Below are 19,975 nucleotides of genomic sequence, written 5' to 3'. Positions count from 1 at the left end.
GAGGCTGACCCCTGTAAGGGGAAGGCAGCAGGTCTGGGAATGTGAGGGAGACTTCCTCACAGAGGGTCTTTGTTTCACCGGCAGATACAGTCTGATGCAGGCTGGAGCAGGGGCTCTCCGGGGTGGACAGTTTCATCAAGGTCACCCTTGGTCCAGAGAAGCCCAATGACGAGGCCAAGTTTGCTCTGGGCTTTGTCCACGCCCCTTCAGTGGCTGTCATCACGCCAGCCATCAGGGCTTCAGCCCCGACATGTCAGGTGGGGGGCCCAGGGCTGGGGCTGCAGAGCAGTGGATGCCATGGCCCGGCGTGGTCCTGGTGGGCTCAGCAGGTCTGGAGGCCCGGAGTGGAGAGAGGGGGCCTCTGCTGCTTGCCATGTGGCTCCATCCTGGACCAGGACCAGGGTGCTTAACTCTGTCACTTGGCTGGGGCCAGCGTGGAGCTGCTGACTGTAGGCCAGCCCTCCTGCAGAGAGGAGCAGGTGTCCCCTGTCGGCATCAAGGACTCGGTCATCTCTGTTAGACTCAGGGCTCCTTCCTCATTCCTGAATCCCACCCTCCAGGCGGCTCAGACCTGCTGGCAAGGGGAAGGGGCAGCCCACTGGGTGACCGCCCGGGGGCTGCGGGTGAGGGGAGGCCACCTGCGAGAAAGAAATGGGGTCTCGTGTTGGTATGTGAGTCAGCTTGGGAAGGCGTGGATCTCAGGCAGGGTCAAAGGCCAGCTGCTCGCTTGACTGGGGGACGACACGGCCTCGGCCAGGCAGGCGGGAGGCTGGGTCACTGTGGGCAGGCGGCGTGGGCTTGGCACCTCGCGGAGGTGGCTGCAGTGAAGACGTGTGTGTGGTGTTTAGCAGAGGGGCTGCAGGTGCGGGATGGACTCTGCATTAGACTTTGGGGAGGTGACTCCCTCTGCAGACACTCGCGCCCTCGACGCCCAGTGCCGGTTCATGCCCCGTTCTCGTCCTCACCTTTTCTTCCAGAGGAGGCACCTGGCTCGCCTAGGCCCCTGTCCCATAACCACTGCACAGCGCAGTGCTCCCTGACTGGCCAGAAGAGCCTTGATTATCCGCGAGTCCTGCCGGGGGTGGGCCTCTGTCGGCGCTCAGGCACCTCCACGGGGCGGCACAGCAGGCTGTGGGGACTCCTTTTATAGCCCAAGTCCCCCCCCCGCTGTGAGTTCTCCCGCTGCTCCATCTTTGGGACAGCCTCGTGAGGTGGGGGGTGCGTCTGTGCACGCGTGACATGAGGCAGATGGAGGTGAGCCTCCAGGCGGCTCTGCCCATGAAGGTGGACTGGACGGCTAGACTGCTCATCTGCAGTAGAGGGATCCAGGGCAGCCCTGCCCGTCAGCCTGACGGCAGGCATCCTGGTGCCGGAGACCTGTCTCCCAGCAGCCGTAAGTGGGAGGAGCAGAATGGAGGCTCCCATCTCAGTGAAAGTCTCCCCGGGAGAGAGCCCCTCCTGCGCGAGGGCCCCGACCCCCCAGGACGCTTGGCTTCTCCAGGGGCAGTGGGCTCTGGGGGCGAGGCCCTGCCCCTGCCTGCACAAACCCTCGCGTCTCTAGGGGCCGGGGCAGCCGCCAGACTCCTCGTGCCGCGCCAGGAGTGCCATGCGGGAGAAGGTCTTGGCGCAGCGCTTGCACTGGTACTTCTTGGTTTCCGAGTGCGTCTGCAGGTGGGCCCGCAGGTTGGAGCGGTCGGCGAAGGCCCTGCTGCAGTGAGGGCAGGCGTAGGGCTTCTCACCTGTGGGAGGGGAGGGGACCGGTGACCATTGGAGCGGCCTGTTGCAGCGGCCAGGACAACACTGCAGAAGGCCACCCAGACTCACGGGTGAGAACCCATCCCCCACCGCAGAGGCTCGCTCAGTCCCTCGTGGAGGTTGTAATGCCTTTATCTCCTTGCCCCTCCCTCGGAGATAAGGGGTGGGGGCCTTGGCACTTGCCGCAGGGGGAGATGCTGGGGCCGAGGGGTCGTGCAAGAGTGAAGGGCTTGCACAGACCTTGGCTGGGGCACCCGGCTTCTGCTAGAGCCCTCCTGGGGCCTCTGCCACCAGCCCTGGGCGGCAGGTGCTCTGGGAGCCTCCTGGCAGCTGCCCTGCCCCTTGAAGGCCAGTGGAGGGGACCTGTGGGGCTTGCACAGAATCTGCCACTCAGGTAGTTGGAAGGAGTGACCCCGGGTCCGAGTGCATCTCCAAGTGGGCCCTGCACAAGAGCCAGGCACTCGGGGCCAGGGGGAGTCCCGTGTCCTCCAGGCCGCCTCCATGAGGGCGACCAGGGATTTGCACACGGTCCTTCTGTTGGGACCTTGGCCCCCAGGCTGACCCTGACAGGTCTAAAAGGAAGGGTTGTTGACCGTCATCTGTCCAGCTCTGCCAGTGTGGAGTGGCCTCCGGTTCTGCAGCCCTAGAGGGTCCCGGGAGGCACCAGCCTGCAGTCTCTGCGTCCTTGCTGCCTGACTCCTGCATCCCAGCCCAGGGCACGGAGCCCTGACAGTGTGGCAGGGTGCTTGGGGACACCCTCTGCGAGGGGTCGAGGAAAACCGGATGGATTTCCAACCTGGAAAAAGACTCCTGCAAAACCCCTCTTTCTGTCATCTGCCAGGGTATGACTCATGGACCCATGACCTGAGGGTCAGGGAGGCTCCAGTGACAAGGCGTGTGTGTCGTCAGCGCCAGGCCCAGAGCTGAGTCTCTGTTCCTGTCTCTCACTCTTTCGCTGTGTGCTTGACAAAGTCCTGGACTCAAGACGGTGGCCTGGGTTGAGGTCCAGCTCAGCCACTGGCTGCCCTTGGGCACCGCCGGGCCCTGCGCTCTTCCAGGACACTGCTGGTAATCTGCAGGGTGAAGGATGTGCCCTCCACCCCCTGCTTGACTCTTCCACAACCACCCCGCTCTCCTCGTCTGCTGTGTGGCCCCTGGGGTCCTCACCCCCAAGCCAGGCCTTTCTGCCTCCTCGCCTCTCCGGCTGCTCCAGAATTCTGGAAGGCCGTGGCCTGTGAGCAGTCAGCCCCCACAAGAGCTGTGTCCATCCTGTGCTTAGCCAGGTGTTGTGAGCCAAGTCATGTCTCCAGAAAAATACGTTCACGTCCTCAACCTGGGTACCTGTGAGTGTGGCCTTATTTGGAAGCTGGGGTTTTGCAGATGTTGTCAGGTTGAGATGAGGTCACACTGGAGTACATGGGCCCTGAATGCCATGTGCCTGGTGGTGTTATGACAAGAGGTCAGTGTGGACACAGGCTGTGTGGGGACAGAGGCAGAGACTGGAGTGACTTGGCCACAAGGAACACCTGGGGCCACAGGGGCTGGGAGAGACAGGAAGAACCTCCCCACAAGACCTGGAGGGACTGTGGCCCTGCGACAGCTCGATCGTGGACTCCTGGCTGCAGACTGCGAGGGAGACCCCGGTGTGTGGGCCTCTGTGCCGCAGCCTTAGGACACTGGGAAGCAGAAGCCCTGTGTGGCTGGCTGCCCGGCCCTCCCTCCTTTCTAGGCCCAGCCCCGGCCCCACCAGCCCCTCGCGTGCCCTGGCGCCTACCCGTGTGGGTCCGGAGGTGGCCTTGCAGCAGCCAGGGCCTGGAGAAGGCCTTGCCGCAGACGGCGCAGAGGCAGGGCAGCGTGTGTGTCCGGATGTGCATCTTGAGGGCGCCCAGGCTGCCGTACTCCTTGTCGCAGAACTGGCAGGTGAAACAGCGCTGGGCCTGCAAGGGGCACCGCAGCTGCCGGCGCCTGGCCAGCCCGGCTGGCGCGTGGGCGGGCCTGTGGCCATGGAGGGCCCGCTCAGCCCCCAGCAGGCGGCCTGGGGTCTGGGCCCCGTCTGTGCCCAGGAGCGGGGGCCAGCGCATGGGCAGGGCCGGCAGCGGGGGCAGGTTGAGGTGGTTCAGGCTGTCTCTGAGGGGTGCGCTGAGGGCCCGGCTGGCCCGGGGGTCCGCCCGGCTGACGTCCAGGGCTTCTGGCCCTGAAGCCCCCAGAGCTTCCTCGTTGCACAGCAGGGGCAGGGAGGTGTGAGCGATGACAGAGGCGTGGTCCCAGGGCTGGGGAGGGTCACCAGGCGAGGACGGGGCCACCTTGTCTGGGAAGATGAGGGGCACCACCGGCCCCCCGCAGGCAGAACAGGCACCACTGATGTCTGGGAGGGGAGGGGACAACACAGGTGAGCCCTGAGTCCCCGTGCTGCGTGTTCCCAACTGGCATTCCCAGCGAACCCCCACACCCGCCGTTTAAGCCCTGGGCAGCCCCGTGTGAGGGTGTGGGCTGCAGCCCAGAGCAGGAATTTCAGTTCCCCTTTAAAAACAGGGAAAGAGAAGCACCTCGCAGCAGCCCTCAGGGGCCAAGGAAGGAAGCCTCCGCCCACCTCAGGACCAGCTCGGGCCGCGTCCTCTGGGCGCCCACGCAGCGTTAACTCACGGGGCTTGGCAACGTGTGCAATAACTAACTAGCCTCCAGTCACCTCCTGGTCACCACTCGCCCGTCGTGATGTGGGTGGACACAGCTCCTGCGGATACTCCCAGGTCAAGACGGCCTGTCCCGGACCCCTGTCTCCCGGCCTCGCTCCCATATTTGTGGTCCAGCACGCCTCATGCTGGACCCAGGTGGCAGGAGCCCCCAAAGCAAAGAGGCTAGCAGGTCAGAGCTGAGTTCTGTGTTTCCCCAAAGCCCAGCTCTCCAAACATCCCTCAGCTCGTCTCTTGTCCTTCATGTGTTGACATCAATCCCTGGCCGTTTCTACAACCATGCCAAGGCTTTGCGTGGAGGAAGACAACCCACAAAATGGAGAAAATACTTGCAAATCAGACATCTGGGGAGGGTTAGTGTCCAGAAACAGACAAAGAACTCTCACAACTGAGCGATAAAAAGACAGATGATCCAAGTTCTAAGTGGGCAAACGACGTGAACAGACGTTTCTCCAAAGAAGATACACACGCAGCCAACAAGTGCGGGAAGAAGCCGACGCTCGACACCACTAGCCGTCAGGGCCGCAGCGTAGAGCTGCGGGGAGGTTCCACGTCACACCCCCAGCACGGGTAGGGTTGAAAACAGGCGGTTACAAGCGCTGATGAGGATGCAGAGAAGCGGGAAAGTTAAGGAAGGTCCTCACACTCCACTCTCCTGACTCGTCGTCCTCCACCCCAGTCTTCCCAACTACAAAGTCAACACGCCAGGTTTCTGTCCTCCCAGAAGTGGGGGCTGGACAGTGACTGGCTGAGAGATGATGTTCAAGGAGGTTCTGGAGAGACAGCGCTGGGGTTCCTGGAGAGTCTAGGACCCCCCACTCCACAGAGAAGCTTCACAACAGGCCCCTCTATGGAGAAAAAAAGTCACCTTCCTCAGGTCTCTGAGGTTCTGCCTGGCCCCAGGCATCACCATGGAGAAAGCCCCTGTCTGGGGGGCCCGTGCCGACTGCAGCAGGAGGCGGGGGCAGGGGCAGCGTGCTCCTCCCGGTACTTTAAATGCTTCCCCAGGGGATACCTGGGTTAGCTAGATTTTTAATTCATTCTGCAGCTCAGATCCATGGGGGAAGAGACTTTAAAGTTCCCCTCTGGCTTCAGGGGTTCCCTGGGGAGGCCTAAAAAGGCCCTTATTTAAGAGTGAAGACTAGGGAAGCCCAAATCCAGCATCTCAGGTCTACCTGCGGTAACTGCTGGGCAGAAAGAGAGCTGGTGCGACTAGTGGGGGGGTAAGGGAGGGGAGCGGGGCAGGAGCACTGGCAGCTCTGAGGCTGCTCTCCTCTAGCCACTGGGCTTTGCACGCCGCCTAGACGAGCACGTTCGGGGTAAGGCAGGGTACACTGCGGGACCAGTTTCCAGACAATGGTTTCTGAACTTTTAAAACTATGACTTGTGTAAATTTAATTTTCATCACACATATATATCTGAAACAAAATTTTCCTTTACCATGAGCACTGTGCTCTGATGGCTTCTGTTCTTTTTCATTTTATAAGATTGCTGGTGGTGACTCTAACTGGATCTCAAAGTGTGGCTGAGGATCCTGGCCCTAGAATGTGCCCCCTGGTGGCAGCCCAGACTCAGGGACCCACCAGCCAGGACTCCCCCACCACCTGCGCCCCCCCCCCCCCAGTCCTGAGAGGGCTGAAGGGCTCTGAGCGGGCATCAACTGGGGGCCCTGGCCTCCCTAATGTTCCTCCCCTCCGAGTCCCCAGGCAGTCCCCCAGAAGGGCTTCACCCCAAGGAGCTGCAGAGCTGGGGGACGGCTCGACCACTCTAGAGAGGCCTTTGCCCTGGGACCTTCCCATGTCCCTGTGCCTAGCAGGGAATGGGAATGAGTGGACAGTCCTGGTTCCTGGACGCCCGTCTCCCCACCTGGGTGAGAGCTGCAGCCCCGTAGCCCAGCCTGCCTTGAGCAACCTCCACTGGGGTGAGGGGAGAAGGGAGGGAAGGTGTGAGGAGGCTCTGGAGGAGCCCAGTGGAACACAAGCTGGGCCTGGGCACCACAGGGCCCCAGGGTCACTCTTCCTGTCCCCTCTGCTCACCGCTCAAGCCAGGATGCTCTGGTGGGCCCTTGGAGGACAGCCTGGTGGTCACCCTTTGTCTCTCTCCCCAACATCCATGGGACCCTATCAAACCTCTTGCACCAGGAATGACTCTGATGTCCCCTTTGCTGGGATGGGAGCACGAGGCCATAGGGGGAGAGCCCCCAGGGTGACTGGGGGCCTGGAAATTTCTCTAAGTGGAGAGAGAAACCTTACCCAGTCTGCCCCGATTCGAGGCCCCGATCCCCAAAGTGGACAAGGTGCCCGCGGGCCACATTCCTGCCTCTAGCTCCAGGATCTCTGGACCCGCCTCCCACCTGGACAGGTGTCCTCGCTCCCTAGGAACTCGCCCCTCCTGCCGCTCAGGAGTGGAGCCCTGGGTGGCGGGGAGCCCGCAGCACCTACCTCTTTGCGTCTCCAGCTGCCCGTAATTGGGGACCCTGTGACTGGAGTGCGTCTTCACCAGGAAGGAGCGCGGCATGGTGCCCTCGCGCGGGTCCCGCGGCGAATCCGCCGGCGCCCGCGGGCAGAGCCGCCCGCAGGTGCCTGGAGGGTCGGGTCATTAGCATAGCGCGCCGCCTCGGCCAACCAGCGCCCGGCGCGGCCGGGGAGGGGTGGGGCCGCGGGGCGGGGTTTCGGGCCACGCCCAGGACAGGTGCGCGGGCCGCGGGGGAGGGAGCGCGTGGCCGCGTGTCCAACCCACGGGACTTCCTTGGCGCGCGCCGCGAGTCACACCTACCCCAGGGCCTGGCGCACCCACTCGCCGTGGACTGAAGGGCGGAGGTCAGGGCTGGGCAGAAGCCCAGCCCGGCGCAGTCCATCCAGCGGTGGGAGCGTGCGCGGAGCCCAGCCACGGAGAACCCTGCTCCAGCCCGTGGCACCCTCCCCGCCTCCAGCGCAGACCCGCAAAGGTAGGATTGCTGAGCACAAGCTCTGAACTCCAGAGCTGACCCAGTTGACGAGCCAGAGTGGCCCGGGGTGCGGGGGGGACGGGGGCGGTCCGCCGGCCTGGAGGAGAGTGGCCTCTCCTGGTGGGATGAAGGCCAGGAGGAGAAGGTGCTTTGGGAGTTGGCCCCAGGTCTCCAGAAAGCTCGTTTGGCAGGAGAAAGGCATGGCCTGGAATTCTGGAATTCGGAGGGGTTCAGACACGTTTAGTCACAGAGGGCAGCGTGTGTTCTGGCTGCAGCAGCCTGGTCTGTGACCTGGAGCAGCCTTGTCCCTCTTTCGATGTCCCTTGGAGTCCTCAGTGCTGTAAAGACTGAGCCAAGCCTGGGGGTCTGTTCCCTCTGATGTGGCCATTTTGTGAGGTCAGCCTCTGGGCTAGGGGGCACAGTGCCACCCCCGAGAGCCGCCAGGAGCGCCCATGGCTGTGCAGCAGACCTGCCTTTTGCGGCCCAGAAGCCACGTGACAGCCTGGTGCCCTTTGCCACCGTGGGCCTGGGGGCAGAAGAGCTGTGGAGCGATGGAGGGGGGCCTGTGTCACAGTGTCTTACGTTCCCATGGTTTTGCCAAAGAGAAGACAGGCTTGGAGAGGTTGGAAAGTGGTGGGAGTGGGAGCCGGGCGGGCGCTTCCAGCCTCACACAAGGCATCGGCTGCTGGGTGAACCCCACCCGCCGCTTGGTCAGGGCGCGTGGAGGGACAGACAGGCGGTACACAGACGAGAAGGCGCATGTCTCTCGTGGGCGAGGCCTGGCACCACGCTGCCATGCGTGTGGATGTCAGAGGCCATGTGGCTGGCTTCTGCTTGTTCACCTGTTCCGTGGCCTCACATACTTTCCATTTATACCCTCTCTCCCTTCTCTCCCCCCGAGATGTAGATAACGTTTGCAGATAGCTGGCCGGGCCTCCGGCCAAGGTGCCCTCCTTAATCCCCAGAGAGACACACATGGTGTAGCGGGGTGCCCGAGCACTGCTGAGGAGAGCCTGCTCTGTCACCCTGGAAGCACCCCTGTGGCCTCCAGGGGCCTTGAGGCACCTTTGGGGTGGTGCGCTCCTTGCGGAGGGCTGCCTCAGCCAGCCACTGGAGGGGAGTCTGAGGTCCCTGCCGACTTCTCAGAACTGCCCTCCTGTGGTCGCATAGACTCACTATTGGATGTGCCTCACAGGGCTGTGTCCAGGCCAGACCAGAGCAGGACCCGTGGAGGACATGGGGATCCCCCCGACAGCACGGCCCCAGGCACACCCTTCCCTGGGGTGTCTCAGGAGCAGACGTGCGGGTGAGAGAACAAGACCCTGGGTGAGCCTGACCTGGGACTCTTGGAACAGTGCTCAGTGCCACGCCTTGCCAGTGGGGCTCAGCTGTCCCGGGGTCCGGCGCCAGTTACCATGGCCCCCGTGTCAGGGTGTGGAGTGGTCGCCGAGGGAGGGTGAGCGTGGCTGGGACAGCCTGACCTGGGCATCTCCGTGGCTGTCCAAGGTCATGGACTTCTGGAAGCTCGGACCCAGTGCTCCAGCCCCCAACATGTGGCCAGACTGGTGGCCAGTGTGTGCTTGGTCACTCCCAGAAGGGGGATTCATTACCGCTTACAGCTGCCTGGTCCCGTTTGGCGCCCGGTTGTTAGAGGCGACACTTATTCTCAAACTGGGGTTCAGTGGGCACACCCTGTGCGATGTGGGGCCTCTGACACTGGCACTTCACCTGCAGCCGTGACGCACAGCAGAGTCCCAGACGCTGAGCTGCGGAAGGTGACCTGAGGGCCAAGGAGGGACACACTGTGTGTGCATGTGCGTCAGCGTGCGTGCAGGCCTGCACCCTGGTGTGCACGCACACACGTGTGTGTCCACGCACGTCTGTGTGTGTGAGGTCACAGGAGCTATTCCTGAGTGACACAGAAGTGAGGCTTCAGCGGGTGAGCCCAGGGCCTGGAGGGGAGGATGTGCTCCGAACCCCGCGGCGCCCTCTCCAAGCCTCTTACCCGTCCTCACGTGGAGCCGGGCCCTCCCTCGTTCCCAGCAGGTGGGAACTGCTGACAGGCAGCAAGGCCGGCTGCCTGTCACCATGGGATACCTGACGGTCCCACGTCGCCACCTGCCCTCCCTGGAGCTTGGGCTCCTCGGGGGGTCAGGTCCGTGCTTCTCCCTGCCGGCCAAGGCCCCCGAGGCTGCAGGGGCCGGGGCAGACCTTCAGAGTCGTCTTGGGTTGTGGCGAGGGTCCACGGCTTTCCTCCCTCGTGTCAGTTGTCTCTGGGTGCAGGATGCCCTGAGGAGAGGGTGTGATTTGGGGTGAGGCTGTCAGTTCAAGACTGACCACAGCCCTTCAAATCCACGCACCAAATGTGCTAAGAGTTTCTAGCAAAACACCGCGTGGGTGCTGATTGCTCCCCAGCTGCCTGCTCCTGTGCTCGCCCCCGCCCCAGTGCCTCCCGAGGTCCCAGGGGGCAGACTCCACCCGAGAGACGTGCGTCCACGTGGGTCTCCAGGCTCCTGCCTCCTCTGCCCTTCGCTCAGGAGAAGCCCAGCCTCAGCGCCCCGCTGCCCGCACCTCAGCCGTGAGGGCCTCCTTCCCACCCCAGTCGCTGGCCCTTTGCCTCAGGCTTGGGGTGGGGGAGGCCGGACGCAGTCTTTCCTCTCACCCCGCGAAGCCCATCCCGCCCTGCGGGCTCCCTCTTCTCCTTCGGGCCTGTCAGCTCCTGGTGCCTCGAGGTGAGTGAGTGAAGGCTCCTTCCCCCGAGCGGGCAGGGCTGGGGGCACCCTGGTGTCTCATGGAAGGAGGTGCCAGGCCTGGTGTCTGCACCGTGGGAGGGGTGCCCGGGGCCCTGACCCCAGCTGTGTCAGCGAGTAGGAAGCATGAGTGGGCCGTGGGCCACGTCAGCAGGCTTCAGAATCTCTTTCTTCACCTGTGAAACAGGAGCCGGGACTTCGGCCCACCCCCCAGGGTGCATGAGCCTGAAAGAGGGGCCCCAAGAGCTTGGGTCAGTGGCTCTGCAAGACCCAGATTGACAACTGTGGCCCGTTCTCGGGAGTCCTGGGGCTAGTGGAGGGAGCTGGTCGGCCTGGGGGAGGCGCTCTTTGCTCCAGGCATCCTGCCTCCAGGAGAGCTGCCCGCCTGTCCTCTTCCCAACGGTGAAGGTCACAGGTCCCCGGGGACACAGAGGCGCCTTCTGGGCAGCATGCTGTGTGCGGACTCCCCCTGCTGCTGTGTGACTTGGGAGGAGAGGGCGTGTGGCCCTCACTCAGGGCCACCCAGGTGTCGGGGCCTGGGCCTTGTGGGCGTGAGGGCCTTCTGGCTTTGTGCTGCGAAGATGCGCTATGGAGGATGGTCTGTCCTCGCACGTGTCTGGTGAGAGGGAGACCTTGGCTCCAGGAGCGGCAGCCTGGAGCTAGTGGCCCGTGACCTGAGCTGTGGAGTGGGGAGCGCCGACCAGCAGTGGTGCCGGCCTCCCGTTCCCACTGGGACAGCCCCACCCACAGGGGCTCAACCTTGGGCTCCAGCTGCAGTTTCATCCAAACTGAAAGCAGCTTCCTGCTGGTTCAGCCAGAGGCATCCCCACCTGACGCGGTGGGGTCTGCCCAGACCCAGCTCCCCTGTGGACAACCCCTGCACCGGGTTCACTCTGATGGCCGCCACCTGGGTCATCTGTCCTGGACCCCTGGTCACCGAGCGGCGTGTGCCCGTGTGCCAGGGTGGAAGGGACGAGATGGAGAACATGCATGGATGCTGCCTGTGGCTCTGGCCTCTGTGGCCACACTGAGCTGCCTGGAGGGGCCGAGCTTGGCAGGCACCCTCGCGCAGAGGCAGGGACTTGCCACAGCCTGTTCCTGTGTCAGACAACGTAAAGGTGCACCTGGCTCCTCCCACTCCCTCCTGGGGCCCCGCTGTGGTGATGTGATGGCTGCCAGGGCCCCACAGGGTGAGGACAGTCACTGGAGCATCACCTCCCCGAGGGCACTGGTGAGGTCAGGACCTGCCCGGACAGCCCTGGAGCCTCCTCCAGGGCAGCAAGGGCCACGAGGGCATGTGGTAACAGTGCTGTCCTTTCCCAAGGTGGTGGGCAGGTGGCAGGCGGCCCTCGGGGTGGACAGGCGTGGCTGGCAGCCCCGCTCTGAGGGCTCAAGGCCCAGGTTGAACCCCTGCAGGTGGGGCTGTCCCAGTGGGAACGGGAGTGGGGGTGGGATGCAGCCTGAGTGACAGCCCAGAACCACAGCCGCTGCGTGTCCCAGACCTACGTGCTGCTGGCTCCGGGGGAAGAAGGGACAGGTCCTGGACAACGGGAGGTGTGGGAAGGTACCCTGCCTGCCGGCCTCAGGCGGACCCCGTCTCCAGACAAGGAAGGAGGTGAGAGCTGCTGTCCAGCAAACCTGGGCCTGAGCTTGTCACAGGGAGGGGCCGAAGGGCGGGTGAGAGGGCCTGGGGGAGGCGGCTCAGCTCCTCCTGGGCGGGGCCGCCAGGGATGGATGCACACCCGTGGGCCTTGAGCAGGACTCCAGCCCTCTGCTCTGAATACTGGCTGAAGAAACGCATGGGTCCGGGACACAAGAGATGCTTTGAAACGTTTTATTTAAATTTTTTTGAAAGACAGAAATAACTTATGCCATGAACGAAACGGGAGCACTGACGAGCGTTTTCTGGCCCGACCCGCCGCTGCCCAGGCCGCTGCGCCCCGCCACCACGGAGGCGGGCCTGCCGAGGGAGGGGGACACGTGGTCCACTTTGGGACAGTGACAGCGGGGCCGAGGCCAGGAGCAGACCAGCTCCACCCCCAGTGGCTGGGCGCTGGGCTTTCTTCTGGTTGTTACCACAGGGAGACGTCGCAGTGACCGAGGCTCGTGGCCGCCTTGGCCCCACACACAGCGAGACCCTGCTCATTCCTGCGATTGTTCACTTTTGTTTTTTAAAAAATATAATTTTGTAAATGTTCCATAAAAATACTATTGTTCCTAGTCAAACACAGAGATTGCAGCATGAAGAGTGACTGCTTTATCTTTGTTCTAAAAACGTGAAAAGGTCATCGCGCTGGATAATGTAGAAAAGTGCCAGGATCTCGAGGGACCGCAGAGGCCAGTACCGAGTGCAGGGGGGGAGCAGGCCGGGGCTGGGCTGGGTGCCCCTCTGCGCGTCCCTGCTCAGCGGCAGGGCCCCAACAGTCCTCCCGGCAGCAGAGGACGGCATGGCTTTGAGACGCAGACGGCTGGCTGTGCTCGGTCCCGCGGCCGGTCCCGCGAGGCCACCTGCTCAGCTCAAAGCACCGCAGAGCCAGCGACGCTTAGCAGAGCCCTGGCAGCCGGACGGCGGCCTCCCTTCCTGCCACAGTGAGGCTCCCCCGGCCCTCGAGGCTCCTTCCCTCGAGCGGGCAGGGCCCTGTCCCTCCAGCAGGAGGGCTCGTCCAGGGCTGCGCCCTCAGTTCTCGGAGAGGGACAGGGCCAGGGCAGCCTGGAAGGCGGCTTCCTCATCGATGCTATAGTCCTGGAAGGCAAGGAGCCAGGCTGTGCTAGTGGCCTCTCAGGGCTTCCTCCCTGTCCCGTCACCTCCAACAGACCAGCACTGCCACATCCAGGTCCCCGGCTCCCTTCCAGCCCTGCATGGTCACGGGGTCCCGGCACCACCAGGCAGCCTCTCTGTGGGGACGGTGTCTGGCTTCCGCCGAGGTCTGTGCAGTGAGCTGCCCACAGATACCATGCCCAGTGACTGAGGGCTGAGCGGACGGTGTGGGGTGGACACATGGAATGAGAGACTCAGGAACAGGGTCTTGAGGCAAGTCGAGAAGCCAGAGCTCCCCGTGGCCTCCAGCCATCAGGACCAGGCACAGATTGGGGGGGGGGGTGCTGACCCTACGGGGCCCGGAGGCTGGTTGGGGTGGGAGTCAGGCCAGGCCGTACAGCCAGGGCAGGTCTGTGGGCCAGAGGCCATGGGCGCGGAGGAAGAGCCGAGGTTTTCAAGGCAACGGGAGTCTGGTGGAACCTTCTCTACCAGGCCCCAGAGGGAACGCATCCCCTCTAGAGGGGTCTCTGTCCTGAGGCCCCATGCACAGCTGGGGAGATGGGGCCCCTGTGATGGTGCCTCTCCCAGAGAATGGGCCCAGGTGAGGTGAGCTCGCTGGCCTGGCGCTGAGGGACCGCAGGACAGAGGGGTCCCCCGTGGGCCTGCTGTGAACAGACCCAGAGCCCCGGGGCCCCTAGTGGCCACACGGATCTGACTGCCACCAGCACCCCCCTGCAGGCGGCTGCCACAGACACCGCAGAGGGCGGGGGGGGCACCCACCACGAAAGTGTCGTAGGAGAACTTGTGCCGGTGGAGCAGGTGCTGTAGGAAGTTGGCACTCTTGTAGCTGGGGTCGCCCCAGGGCATGGCCGAGCAGACGGGGCACACCTGCAACGCAGCGGGCAAGGGTGAGCCCCGAGGGCCTGCGGCGGGCATGGCTCCCTGCACCCCAGCAGGGGTCGGGGTGGGGGCTCACCACGCGGTTGGGGTCGCTGCGGTGGTTGTCCACACAGTGCTTCACCAGCTCCTGCTGGTCCAGGTTGCGGGCGCCGCAGTACGGGCAGGCGAAGGTGGACCTGTTGGGCACGGCACTGGGGCGGGGCGGGGTCAGCGCAGTGCCGCCCTCCAACAGCCCGGCCGGCCCGCCCTCCTCGGTGCACCCCACTGCAGCTCCCACCTAGTCACCTCCTGGCCCCTCTCCTTCCCAGACATGGCTGAGCCAGTGGCAGAGACCGGCCCTCCTGCCTCCTGCCCTGAGAGGGAGTGTCTATCCAGTCCCGGCCTGTCTGCGGACCACACTCCCCTGCTGGGAGGTGACCGTGGGCCTGGCCTGGGCCCTCCTGGGTCTCCTATGTGCAGGCGGTGATCCCCCCCACAGAGGGGACATGGCAGCCCTCCCATCTTCCCCTTGACGTTGGCCAGGAGCTGCCCCACAAAGGGTGGGGACTCTGGGCGCCAGGCAAGGCGGCCTACCTGGGAATGGGCTGGGACGTGGGCACCACGGGGACGAACTTGGGACAGTTGGCCATCTGCTCCTGGACCTTCACGCAGGAGGAAATGTGCACCCTCATCTTCGCCAGCGTCACCTAGGATGAGGATGCGGAGGAGAGAAGGGGTCAGGCAGTGGAGGACAAGGGCCGCTGGCAGCGAGCTGGGCTGGTCCAGCTCCTGACGCCTGAGCCAGCAGTGCTGCGTGAGCGGGTTCCGGAGGCTCCCTTGGGGGCCGAGCACCCCTGTTGGAGAAGACACACCAGGAGAAGGGGACTCCGGATCCCAGACGCACCACTGAGCTGCACCAGAAGCTGGTGCTCACGGTTCTCAGCTGCAGCCATGCAGGGGGCAGTCGGCCACCAGCCACTGGATGGGAGCAGCCCTGCTGTGGTCCCTGGGGAGCTGCGGAAGGGAGGGGCAGCTCACGAGGGACCAGGAAGAGTGTTTATTTGGGAAAAAATACCCTAGTAACGGGAGCCAACAGGCAAGGTCCTTGTAGACAGTCAAACTCCTTACCAAGAAGTAGAAAACCAAATAAAACAGGACCTTCTCGGCTGCCACTCTGGCTGAAGGTGGGACCATCTCAGAGCAGCACAGGGAAGAGGCACTGGCTCCCGTGAGCAGACAGGGAGCCAGGAGGTAGGACAGGCCCGGTCAGCCCACCCTGGGGATGGGCGCCACTGATCCTGCCAGGTGAAGGTGCTGAGAGGCCGGGGGCAGACACCTCACTAGCAGGAAGCCGCTTCATAGAACCAAGGAAGCAGTGAGGGGCTGAGCCAGGCGTCTGGGCTACAGGAGGAGGTCCTGCTGGCACAGGGCTGGGCACCAAGTGAGGCCTGCCCCTCTGGGCCTGCACACCCGGGCAGACCCACAGCACTGAGGCTGTGGGCAGGGCCGCCTCACACAGGGACCTGCTCTGTTCTCCCACCAGGAGGGGGCAGCACCGGAGCTCAAAGGAGGCCCAGGGCAGCCCCTGGACAATCAGATCTTTGACCTTGAGGACTGAGCAACCAGGGGCTGCTTCCTATGTGGTAAGATGGTAGAACTCGTTAACCCGAGAGATGGTGAAATCTGAAAGCTAAGTTCAAACTCTGTTCCTGGGCTGGGTCCAGCGGGAGGCACTGCATCCACCCGGAGGGAGCAGTGAGGCGGGGGGGCTCTGCTGCCGGAGGGAACAGCCCTCAGCTCCCAGTTCTGCCCGCGGCCCCGTCTGCTGTCCCCACCGCCCTCCCCTCTGGCATCACCTGCAGGGGGCAGGTCACTGGGGTGTCCAGGGTGGGCTTCAGCTCAGCGCCTAGGCTAGGCCCACCCAGTGTGGGGGAAGGCCCGCCAGAAGCCAGGGGAGTGGCCAGTTGCTCAACGGGAAGGGAGGCACGCACCTAGTTCCTCGTGCTGGTGAGCGGAACCCGGTCAGAGCTGCCCCATCCAGCCCTTCCCGCCAGGGGCCTGGGGCTGGGGGGTACCTTCTTACTGCAGCCCCGGCAGGGCGCCTTGCAGGATGAGAGCTGCTTCTCCACGTGGGTGGCCTTGTCCACCTTCTTGGGGTCGAAGGGCAGGCGGCAGAGCGGGCACAGAGGGGACGGCACCTGCAGGCAGGGCTGGAGGCACTCCCCGCAGAACCTGCAGGGGCGGGACGTGGGCCTGAGGGCTGCGGCTCACTCTGGCAGCGGTCACTCTGCCTGAGTCCTGCTGGCCGGTCAGACGCCATCTGGCTAAAAGATGACCCCAGGTACCCACCGAGCTGTGGGCTTTGAGACCCCTGCTGGACCCTGCGATGCAGGCCGAGCTGTGGCTGTGGCTCCCCAGGTCCCGAGCTGGCCCCACAGCCCTGGTCCCAGCAGCAGCTCTCGCTGCAGAAGGTGGCCCAGGGCTCAGCCTACCAGTCTCACTGCCACGTGGTGATGCCAACACCTCAGGGGGCTCCAGGACAGCATGGGGGACCCTGGAGACCCCCCACCTACTAAGCTCTGGCGAGTAAAATCGCTAACAGTGGCAAGAGAGGAAACCGCAGGGTCCCAGGGCTGCGGACTCATTGGATGGGGCAGGGCCAAAGTTGGCCAGGTGAGTGCCACCAACCTGGGGACAGTGCCCTCGCCCCACTCAAGAAGGGCTCTGGCTTGGCCAGAGCAGAGGCATGGTGACAGAAGGGGCGGTGCCCGGGCCCCCCTGCCCCGGCTCCTCTTGGCCCTGTGCCTGGAGATGTTGTGTCATGAGGGACGAGGGTAAATGAGGGAACAGGATCTCCCTAAAGCCGTTCGGTGAGGCCCAGGAGTGCACTTGGGACAAGCCATCGTGGGCCTCGGGTCGGGGCGCAGGGTGCCCCCAGCGGGAGGAGACAGAAAAGCCTGATGTCTCGAGAAGCAAGACAGCCCTGCCTGACCTAGCCTCCTGGCCCGCCCGCAGGTCTCGTGTCCCTCCCTGAGGAGATGGAGGCGGAATCAGGTGTCCACACAGCACCTGGCCTGCGGCCTAGTTTCCAGCACCACCTCGCTGGCCCCCAACGCCCGCCGGCCCCAGGGGCTGGCGCGGAGCAGCTTTTTATCTGGAGGCCCATGGGCACCGCCAACGCACCTCACTCTTGGCCCAGCCTCCTACATGCGCAGCTGCACCAGTGACCTGGGAAAGCTGGCAGGCTGGGCAGTGCCTGGAGCCATCCTGAGCCTTTTCTGGAAGGGCTTCTAATCGCTCATGTCCTGGCCCCCTGACTCGGCTCACTCAGGCACAGACGCAGGTGAGCCGCCCATGGGCCCAGGCCTCTCAGGAAGCAGAGCGCAGTGACAGAGGCCTGTGACCCTGAGCACAGAAGCCAGCTCACTGGCCTGACTGCAGCCCGGCAGGGGGCTGGAAACGCTCTGTTGCAGGAGCGTGGGGAGCTGAGGGGTGGGCACAGCTGCTAAAGGTGGCGAGGGGAGACTGGCCAGGGCCTGGCAGCCTTGCCAGGATGCGTGGGAACTCCACTCAGCCTCTCTGATCCCATTTTCCTTGTACAAAAAGAATAATGTAGCATCTGCCTCCCAGGACCTCTGAACAGGGAGGATTCCGAAAACGTCCGTTATCACTGTTCCCAACAGGTTCCCTTAAACATGAGCATCTTAATGTTCTTCAACCTCTGTTCATTAACAGACAGCACGAGGGGACACTCAGGCGGGGAGACAGATGTGACACGCTGACCAGAGAGAATGACACAAGAGGTACAGAAGCCGGAGGCAGCCAGGACAGAGCCCCACCCCAAACGTACACTGGCCCTCGGGGGAGGCTTCCTCAGAGGGTCAAAAACAGCTGGGTAGCGTCTGGTTCTGGATGTGGCTCACTGCCCAGGGTGTCCCCTGACTGTGACAGTTAACTGGCTCCCTCTGGGGCCCTGGGGAGTTCCTGGGAGCGCTTTCACAATACCTACCAGCGGCCTCCTGCCCGAAAGCCCTCCCTACAACCTGGCCCCTCTGCCTGGTGCTGGAGCAGAAGTGCCGGTCACAGACAGGGCTGCTCTCACCATCAGAAAACATATCTTGTGGAAAGAAACTGCTTCCAGTCAGAGAGCCACGGAGGGACAGAATCAGGCCACCAGCAAACCTTGTAAAAGGAGAGGCACGACCCTCGGAGTCATTTTTGTTCATCTGTGCACATGCCTTTGAAACACTGGACAAGAAACTTAGGGAAAGTGCAAGGCAGAGACAGAGCAGGCAGGAGGTTTGTTTACGCCTGCAGGTAGAACCAGGGAGAAAGTCTTTTTAAGGGAGAAGCTGAAGAGGTTCCTCCAGAACTAACCTTAGAACCGGAAAGAGAGGTGTCAGATTCTGCCAAGAAAAGCATGGGGCGGGGGGTGTGTAGATCAAGCTTTCTCCACAACTTCTGTAGTTCTGTAATCTGAAAACCACCTTTTAAGAAAAGACTGATTTGGAAAAAAAGGGAGAGAAAACAGATTTGTGCTGACCAGGAGACCCGAAACACCACATTCTGGGGCTGGGGTAGTGTTGGTACCAACCCAAAGCCTAGGAAAGGCTTTCTAAAAGTAGGCCTGGGACATGCCCTACACGTCTCTCAATGATAGGCTGGAAGATGCTAAACATACCTTAAAACACCCACTTACAAGAGACAAGTGTTGTTCAGAGGCCACCCCTACCGAAAGGTCACGAACAGCACGAAAAAGCAGGCAAAGCACCTTTGAGGCAAGTCTCCCGGTGTGGGCAGGTGCCTGGGCTGCTTGTCGGCACGTGTGTGTATGTGTGCACGCGTGTGTGCCCTTCCTGGCTCCGGACACCATCCCTGCTGCCTCCCTGGGTGATGAGAGTTACACACACACCCAAGCAGTTCCAACTCCCTGCTCCCTCTTTGTATCAGGAACCTCGTAGGTCAGATGCCTCTGTTTGCAAAATGTTCCAGGGCCTCCTACCAGCCTGGGTGCACCTCGGCCCCACCTCCTCCGCAGCAGCTGCTGGCAGCCAAGCCCTCCTGCCCCCTCTCTCCACCCTGCTAATTTCACTCAAGAGCTGTATTATTCAGCACTAGGGAGAGTTGCAGAGCAGACACTCTGATCTCAGCCTCCTCCCAACCAGGCTGGCAGCTCCCAGACTTGAGTGAAGCTCTTGGCTAGAAGAGCCACATCCTCATGAGTCTGTTCCTGAAACAACTCGGCCATGGCACAGATGGAAACCCTAGCAAAGTGTGTGGCTTCTGGTATCCCGAGGGCCAGCCTGCCTGCTTGCTCAGTGACCGATGTGACCCAAGTTCTCCATCAAAACAAAATAGCGCCAGACTTCAAACAAGCCGATGCCTAAACTTTAGGGAACTTCTCTCCTCTGCAGTCAAGACAAGCAGACAGCGGATTCGAAAAAGAGTTGACAGCAGAAGTCACAAGTTATTTATTTACCTCTGCCCACCCCAGTCTCCACGAAATCAGATCGAAAGCAACCGGCGCAGAGGTCGCGCCCGCTGCCCTCTGAGTCCCCAGGGAGGCCCACCGAGGCCGTCAACGACCCCCGGGCACCGGAGACCAGGCAAGGCTGCAGGTGGGCCCCATATGCCGACCTGGGGGTCGGATCGAGCACCCGGGGCGGGCGGGCAGGAGGCTGGGCTGAGGCGGATGGATGCAGAAAAGGCGCTGCGCGGGGAGTCTGCAGAGCCCTCCCCGCGGCGGCGCCCGACCCCGCGGCCTCCCGGAGGCCGGCGCACTCACGTGTGGCCGCAGCTGCCGATGGCCACCGGCCGGTGGTAGACCTCCAGGCAGATGGGGCAGCTGTACTGCGCCTCCAGGCCGCTGTCACCGCCCGCGGGCCCGCCAGGCGGCTGCCGCTGCTGAGCCGAGGCCACCAGGCTGCGGAACATCGCCATCCCGGGCCCGGTCCGCGGCGCCGCCCCTGTCCTGTCCCGGCCCGGCCCGGCCCGGCCCGGCCTGCGCGTAACGGCCGCGACGGCGCGGGGTTGACGTAACGAGCGCCCGCCCCCGGCCCGCGCGTCACGGCCGCGCCGGCGCCTCGGTGACGTAGTCAGGAAGCGCTGGTATCTATGTGACGTAGTCAAGAAGCTCCCGCCTCTGGCCCTTATGTCACTGAGTACCGGCGCATCTGTGATGTTGCCAGCGAGCGCT

General features: G+C 63.4%; 2 protein-coding genes and 1 long non-coding RNA gene across 6 annotated transcripts; 1 reads left to right on the top strand and 2 right to left on the bottom strand.

Annotated features, from left to right (window-relative positions):
* Nucleotides 1-1,396: 1,396 nt before the first annotated feature.
* On the bottom strand, nt 1,397-6,971 carry SNAI3 (snail family transcriptional repressor 3). Its single transcript, XM_031436671.2, has 3 exons — nt 6,887-6,971; nt 3,530-4,120; nt 1,397-1,739 (listed from the first exon to the last, which is right to left on the bottom strand). Exons 1-3 carry the CDS (start codon nt 6,960-6,962, stop codon nt 1,558-1,560), a joined length of 849 nt encoding a protein of 282 aa, XP_031292531.1. The 5' UTR covers nt 6,963-6,971; the 3' UTR covers nt 1,397-1,557.
* A 185-nt stretch (nt 6,972-7,156) lies between these two features.
* LOC135318954 (uncharacterized) lies at nt 7,157-12,129 on the top strand. 2 transcript variants are annotated; one of them, XR_010377423.1, is made up of 4 exons: nt 7,157-7,392; nt 8,588-8,698; nt 9,127-11,757; nt 11,998-12,129. It is a non-coding gene; the product is annotated as an uncharacterized LOC135318954 (long non-coding RNA). The 2 variants fall into 2 exon arrangements; XR_010377422.1 differs by having other exon boundaries at nt 8,588-11,757.
* Nucleotides 11,963-19,917, bottom strand: RNF166 (ring finger protein 166). Of its 3 annotated transcripts, XM_031436672.2 has the most exons (7): nt 19,565-19,917; nt 18,157-18,255; nt 15,855-16,011; nt 14,374-14,486; nt 13,877-13,991; nt 13,681-13,788; nt 11,963-12,885 (listed from the first exon to the last, which is right to left on the bottom strand). In XM_031436672.2, exons 1-7 carry the CDS (start codon nt 19,717-19,719, stop codon nt 12,820-12,822), a joined length of 813 nt encoding a protein of 270 aa, XP_031292532.1. In that variant the 5' UTR covers nt 19,720-19,917; the 3' UTR covers nt 11,963-12,819. The 3 variants fall into 3 exon arrangements, with proteins under 3 accessions (XP_031292532.1, XP_031292533.1, XP_031292534.1); XM_031436673.2 differs by lacking the exon at nt 18,157-18,255; XM_031436674.2 differs by lacking the exons at nt 18,157-18,255; nt 19,565-19,917 and having other exon boundaries at nt 15,771-18,148.
* Nucleotides 19,918-19,975: the final 58 nt, after the last annotated feature.

This window comes from Camelus dromedarius, chromosome 23, assembly GCF_036321535.1.
Source record: "Camelus dromedarius isolate mCamDro1 chromosome 23, mCamDro1.pat, whole genome shotgun sequence".
NCBI lineage: Eukaryota > Metazoa > Chordata > Mammalia > Artiodactyla > Camelidae > Camelus > Camelus dromedarius.
The sequence above is the reverse complement of the archived record's forward strand: the minus strand, read 5'-3'. Positions and strand labels throughout refer to the sequence as shown.

Coding starts and splice junctions, on each gene's coding strand:
- RNF166 (XM_031436672.2), bottom strand. CDS start 19,719: ATGGCGATGTTCCGCAGCCTGGTGGCCTCGGCTCAGCAGCGGCAGCCG. Junction 13,789..13,876: donor GCAGCGACCCCAACCGCGTG/GTGAGCCCCCAC, acceptor GCTGCGTTGCAG/GTGTGCCCCGTCTGCTCGGC. Junction 12,886..13,680: donor TCTCCTACGACACTTTCGTG/GTGGGTGCCCCC, acceptor CTTGCCTTCCAG/GACTATAGCATCGATGAGGA.
- SNAI3 (XM_031436671.2), bottom strand. CDS start 6,962: ATGCCGCGCTCCTTCCTGGTGAAGACGCACTCCAGTCACAGGGTCCCC. Junction 4,121..6,886: donor GCAGCTGGAGACGCAAAGAG/GTAGGTGCTGCG, acceptor CTCCCCTCCCAG/ACATCAGTGGTGCCTGTTCT. Junction 1,740..3,529: donor CCACCTCCGGACCCACACGG/GTAGGCGCCAGG, acceptor CCCCTCCCACAG/GTGAGAAGCCCTACGCCTGC.